Source organism: Rhagoletis zephyria, unplaced genomic scaffold (genome assembly GCF_001687245.7).
Source record: "Rhagoletis zephyria isolate East Lansing unplaced genomic scaffold, Rhagoletis_zephyria_1.1 Rzeph_scaffold_00631, whole genome shotgun sequence".
Lineage (NCBI taxonomy): Eukaryota > Metazoa > Arthropoda > Insecta > Diptera > Tephritidae > Rhagoletis > Rhagoletis zephyria.
Window position 1 is genome coordinate 61,284 of NW_016157715.1, and position 6,205 is coordinate 67,488.

General features: G+C 37.4%; 1 protein-coding gene across 2 annotated transcripts; it reads right to left on the reverse strand.

Annotated features, from left to right (window-relative positions):
* Positions 1-1,519: 1,519 nt before the first annotated feature.
* Positions 1,520-4,887, reverse strand: Lnpk (zinc-ribbon metal-binding protein lunapark). 2 transcript variants are annotated; one of them, XM_017613239.1, is made up of 8 exons: positions 4,637-4,887; positions 4,557-4,605; positions 4,156-4,385; positions 3,927-4,059; positions 3,604-3,664; positions 3,152-3,538; positions 2,712-2,894; positions 1,520-2,625 (listed from the first exon to the last, which is right to left on the reverse strand). In XM_017613239.1, the coding sequence occupies exons 2-8, from the start codon at positions 4,581-4,583 to the stop codon at positions 2,162-2,164; spliced, it is 1,485 nt and encodes a 494-aa protein (XP_017468728.1). In that variant the 5' UTR covers positions 4,584-4,605; positions 4,637-4,887; the 3' UTR covers positions 1,520-2,161. The 2 variants fall into 2 exon arrangements, with proteins under 2 accessions (XP_017468728.1, XP_017468727.1); XM_017613238.1 differs by having other exon boundaries at positions 4,557-4,887.
* Positions 4,888-6,205: the final 1,318 nt, after the last annotated feature.

Here is a 6,205-nt window from a genome sequence, read left to right on the forward strand (position 1 = left end):
GCAGTTCTTAATAAATTCAGTGAGCCTGAAGCCGATAAAGGGACGTCCTCTAGTAGTACAGGTGCCATCTTACGTGTCGAGATCGGTTCGAAGCAGATCGTTGTTCGGGTGGTTCTCACGGTGTCATACCACAGGAGGCTGCTTCGATGTTCGGATGACATAAGGATGGCAGCATGAAACGTTATGTAGAGCTGCGTTTTGTCATGTTTGAAGAAAATTTATCACCGACCGGCAAATTGCCTTGTACATTACAGAGCACACTATCACTATCGGCCCATCTTGAGGGGTTGGTTGCTGACACGTTTTTAATTGCAAGTGACGGTTGTAAACGGCGAGAAGAAGAGTAGTCTATCGAACGTGACGTGACGTGATACGATACTAGGGTTCTGGTACTCGATTTCAAAATATATCGTTTTAAGACTATCGAGTAGAAAATATCGGTATCGAAAGCCAAAAGTATCGTATCGTATCGAAATTCGCGTCCCTAGTCAGTTCAGAAGAGCACTGCGGCAGGCAAAAGAACTTCTGAGAAGTTACAACCCCAAGCTCCCTAGACTAATCACCCTCCAAGATACAAACCTAAGACTTATAACTAGGACTGCTAACGGGTCATTGCAGGCTGCGAACCCATATGAACAACCTGGGTATTAGTTCGGATGACTGCTGCTGTTACTGCGATATGGCTACAGAAACCCTATTGCATCTCCTTTTAAGAGTGCGATGCGGCTGCGAGAGGAAGACTACTACACCTGGGAGGGTTGTGACCAGAGGGTACCGCACATTCACTATCTGCCGCCCTCAAAAGTTTTGGGTTTTATTAGAGCACTAGGGTTAGACGAGGTTTTGTGATGAGCACCGAGGGCACAAGGGACCCAAGGTCGCAGTGCACATCCTCTATCAAATTTATCTCAATTATTTTCAGCTTGTAAGTGAAAGTATGTATACATCAGAAGTGAGGGGAACGATTTGTAATTTCTCTCTCTCTGTAGGTAAAAAATCAGTGCATTTGTTGACTTACATTTGCGCAGGTCATATAGTCATATAAACGGTGCCCTATTGCAAGTATTTAGTATAAACACGACTGTGTTAATAGTTAGTAAAAAATTTTTTATTGGAATAATCTTAAAGGACCAACTACGTAGTCGAACTTTCATCAGTCGCTCCACCATATTTATAAGTATGCATTTATTTTATATTTTCAAGTTCTCACGTTATCACCAGCGACCAGCACTGTTGCACATGCTGAACGACAATTACTTGCCCAAGTCAATGCAACAATTTATTTTATGTGCTAGAACCTGTAACGTTTCTAAGATTACGAAATCGACGCAAGCAGAGCACTCCACAAATCAAGTGCTCTTATAGCCATAGACAAGTACAGGCACGTATGTATGTACATCATATTTGCACATATTCTAGTATTCTGATTATTTATTAGCCAGCCGTTAGTTATAACCACCTTTCATTTTCATTCGTGTAAACGACCTGTATTCGCAATTAATTCGACATTCATGATGTGTCTATTTAAAATATGACATTTTAATTATTCAATAGGATTTGTTTCTCTCGATGTTCGATATAAAATTTCATACAATCAATGCATATCATTTAAATATTCATACGCTAAAAATATTCAAAAATATGTACAAACATACATTTTAGATTCTAAATTCAATTTCATTGCTTTAGCATTTCACTAGTCGCATCAAAAAATAAGAATATCAATAACTGAACCATTTGGTTTACAAATTAATGAGTTAGACATGGATGTATTTGGCTTGTTTTATAAAAGCGAAATACACCACAAACATTCGTATATACAACAAAATGCAACGTATATAAATATTGATGAATTTAAATATTTTAAAATTGCAAAAATTATACAAAAAAATGTTGAAAAACAGACGAAACGATTATGTAAAGATAAAATCGATCGATTACATCTAAACATAGTTTTGTTTTAGTTTTTGTGTGTGTGTGTTTTTTTTTTATAAATAAGTAACAAGACTCCAAGCGCAATATTCAACAATTTCCGCCGTTGAAAAGTCTGGCGCAAAACAATAGGGTGTCATACCCATCTCTTCCATCTCCATTTATGTATGTATGTATATCTCTATATCCGGCTAGTCTATAAAGCCAATTGTAGTCCAGCTAATCAGTGTTATTTTAATTTCTTTAATTCATCAATATCCTCCGTTTGCTCAAGTTTCTGGAATTCTTTGCTGAAATACGTCTCGACTACTGCTTGTGGCTGTCTCTCCTCTTCCGTTTCAGCTGTAGCATACATTTTGGCGAAACGCTCTTGCAGTCTATTTAACTCTTCGTCGCGCAGTGCCTGTAAATTGGCAACAACTTGTGCCGATATTGCTTCTTTCTCTTGCTCATCTGGCGTTTCAATCTCCATCTTCTCCTCCTCATCAACTTCAGCCGCATCAGCAGCAATTAAATTTGATGTATTGGGTGCATCGCCCCCTCCCATATCCGGTTGACGTTGCATTACACCTGGTATATTTATTTTATCAATTGTTTTTGCTGTTTTTATTACTGTATTCATTGCGTCAGCCGCAGTCAACGGACTACGTGGTGTTGCTGTCGCTGATGGCGTAAGCATTGGAGCAGCGGGTTCTGCAAAATGATAATGATACGATTTAATTAAACAGTTTTTAGGTGGCATAAAATTTGCTCAAGGTGTTGAATGCATTTTTACTCACCATCACTTTCAGAGTCAATATCCGTCGGGGAAGATGACGATGAATTGGAGTCACGCTTCAAATTGGAGAAATGCTGCTCCGGCAGTCGTGGTGCAATCGGACGTGCTTTACGTGCAGGGTTCAATGCATTGCAAAAAGCACAACGGAACGTGGTGTAATCGAAGTCTTCTTTGAGGGCCATGCCTAATGAATTGGAAAAGAAATGTCTATTACATTGCCAATCAAAAATAAAATAATAACAAATAAATGATTAAAAGTTGATGTCCCAAGCTTGGGAGTTAAGAGAGCGTCGTTGATCAGAAATGTAGCGTTTACATATGTAAAATATGACAAATCCGGTTGGGTTAAATTTTGCATTGTACATACATAGCTGTAATTGTATTCGCGTATAAAATGCACCTCATGATACCATATAAAACAACTTCTTTACACATACTCACCGTTGTGTGCGAAACACTCTTTGCAAATCATAGCGAAACGATCTTTTGGACCATCACCGATAAGTACATCAACGATACGTTCCATCACACCTTTACCCTGCTGATTGACTATTGGAAAAGGTGTACGTCTACGTAATTCCTGACCGGCTATTACACCTCCCATCGGTCGTCGTTGTGGTGTAATAATTAGCGGTCCACGCGGTAAAGGCGTTTGTCCGCCTACATTGGGAGCTCCAGGTACAGCTGGTGAGAGCAAGTTAGAACTCACTGGAGGACGCAGCCTGAGATCTTGTAGACTTGATGTAGCTACGGGCCCAGTTGGCGATAGGCCAATACCGAGACGCTGTGTTGTGATGCTACCAGTGGCTGGAACTCTTGGAGTGATAACTGTATTGAAGATGAAAATATTTTTATGCTAAAAAACAGTGATTCTATGAATGAAACCAACGTACCGCCAAGTGATTTCTGACTATTGTTTTTATCACCGTATCTTGCCAGCAGTTTTACGGCCACCTGAAAAAGCGAAAATCTATTTCAATAGGTATTCCGAGTTGTAATGTAAAGCAGAGTTAATGAGGTCACGATAATATGATTTACACACATAAGTATTGTGAAAGTATATGCAATTATCAACCGATTAGCTTGAAGTTTCATGCGCTTAATTTAATTAGGTATATATATGTATGTACTACATATAGCAATTGAAACCTACACTGCGATGTATGCAGTTAAATAAATGCATTATCAAATACATTTCCTTTGTCCGATCACTCACCTTATATGTCTCCTTATCCATGACCTGCTCTAATATTTTCTTTTTCTCGGCTTGCAATGCTGTTAATTTATTTGAGTTTTTGTTCAACTTTCGCTCAAAGTACCACGTAAATAAACGTCTCAGGAATATAATACTATAATAATAACAACAACAAATGATATTCAAAGAAACTCAACAACAATGCCCACAAGACCGGCTTGCCTAGGCATTTAGGCACTTGAATACTTACACAAATGGAAACAAAAGCAATGGCACCGAGTAAATCATCCGCTCTCGCCATGTCGGCGGAAAATAGACAAAGTAAAAAACTATAAATGCGATCACATAAATGCCAATAGATGTGGCTAGAAAATTGCCCACTATGCGTCGCTTCTGCTCCTGTGTATTTATTGTATATTTTTCTATTTGTGTGATTTTCTCCTCCAGTCCCTCGAGCGCCTCAGCGGTGGACTTCTCTCTCTATAAATAGATATGGGCACACATAAAATATAAAAGACACAAAAAGTCCGATTGAATAACGCATATATACATACAAATATACAAGATTTTTATTTTGTATATGTACGTATAAATTTGTTTTTCAATTGCGGGGCCAACGAAGGTCGCCTGCATACAAATATGGCACCTTACCCTGAACTTGGCTAATATAGCGCCCATCTTGTTAAGCTGTGTTGAATCGCTACGTTTGTTTTAATTGTTGATGCTCAGCTATTGAAGATGAGGTCGTGATGGCGAATACGACTTCTTCCTTAGTTTCTGATCGAGATTACGATTTTCGGCTTCTGGGAAAAATCCAATCCATATACAGCAACACAACAGCAGAAAAATAAAAGCAACAACAGTGATGAAGTCCAAAATGTGAAAGCAAAAATTCCAATGGGCTGTTGGCGTTCCGGACCCCCTCGGGTGATGTTTTGGAGCAAAAGTCAGACGTCAGCGTCAAAGTGATGCCAGACATTAAGTAGAGTTGTAGAGTTTTGTGGCACTTAAAAGACGTTTTATTTTATATCTGATATGATGGCTTTTCAGAAGTAGTCTTCAGTAAAGTACCTTCGCTAAAGTGCACTTTTACCGTTATTACTTTTAATCCCCATTACCCGAGGATGATTTGCAAAAAAAGTTCGGAAGTGCATAATAAAAAAACCGTAAGGGGAAAAATATTAATCGTCGTGTGCACCGAGCAAATTTGTATCCTGTATGTTCACGGTTGCCACTTCATCAAAATTTTGTGAACCACAATAAACAAGTAAAGAGGCCCAAAATTAAATAAAATTTACTATTTTAAGCCGTCCAACAAATATGTATACAGTGACTCAAACAAGTGACTACGTGTTGATTTTTTTTTTAAATATTTTTAATGTTTTTCGAACAAATATTTTTCTGTGTTATTTTTCTATTCAAATACCGTCCATGCGTTAACCGAAACCATATAAAGAGTTTCAAGCTTTATACAAAATTTAGAAGAGTACGATATATATTAATCAAAATTTAAACTTGTAATCTGAATCTTTAGAACAATTTTGCGTATGCAGTTTTATAGCCCATACAATTTTAGTCTAATGAAGTGCAAGTTTCAACCACCTAAAAAATCGCGTAGACTTTGGGGATTCTTTTTTTTGTGACGGATTTTTGTACTTTTTTCCATACAAGCATGAATTTCTTATCAAATAAAATGCGGGAGACCGAAAGCAACAAAATTTAAAAAAAAATCAACTTCAGTTTTTGTGAATTGCACGTGCTACATAAAAAACACCGCCAAAGAAGCCTCCAAACAAAAATTCTCAAAAATAAACGCGATTTTTTAGGTGGTTGAATTTTGCACTTCATCGGACTGAATAGCATACCCAAAAATGTTCTAAAAATTCAGATCGAAAAGTTGAAATTGTGATGAAAATTTGTAAAATTTTCCTAAATTTTGTATAAAGTGTGAAACTGTGAGTGCTGCGTATTCAAACGAACGTTGCTTCAAAAAGGCACAAACAAACAAAAAAAAGGCCCAAAGACCCAAACGGCGAAAAAATGCCCACATTTGGGACAATTGTACTATAGTGGCAACCGTGTGTATGATTGTAAATGGGGAAATTAATTGATGTTGACAACATTTAAACAGTACAGCAATGCATTTGGGTGTGCAAATAGTTAAACTGTTCGAAATTAAAATAAGTACATACATAATAAAGCAATATGTTATTTGGAACGAACAAATTTACTATATAATCTAATCTATAAAATACTAAATTTGTACCAATGCAAATTATTTTAGCACATCAAGCTACGAC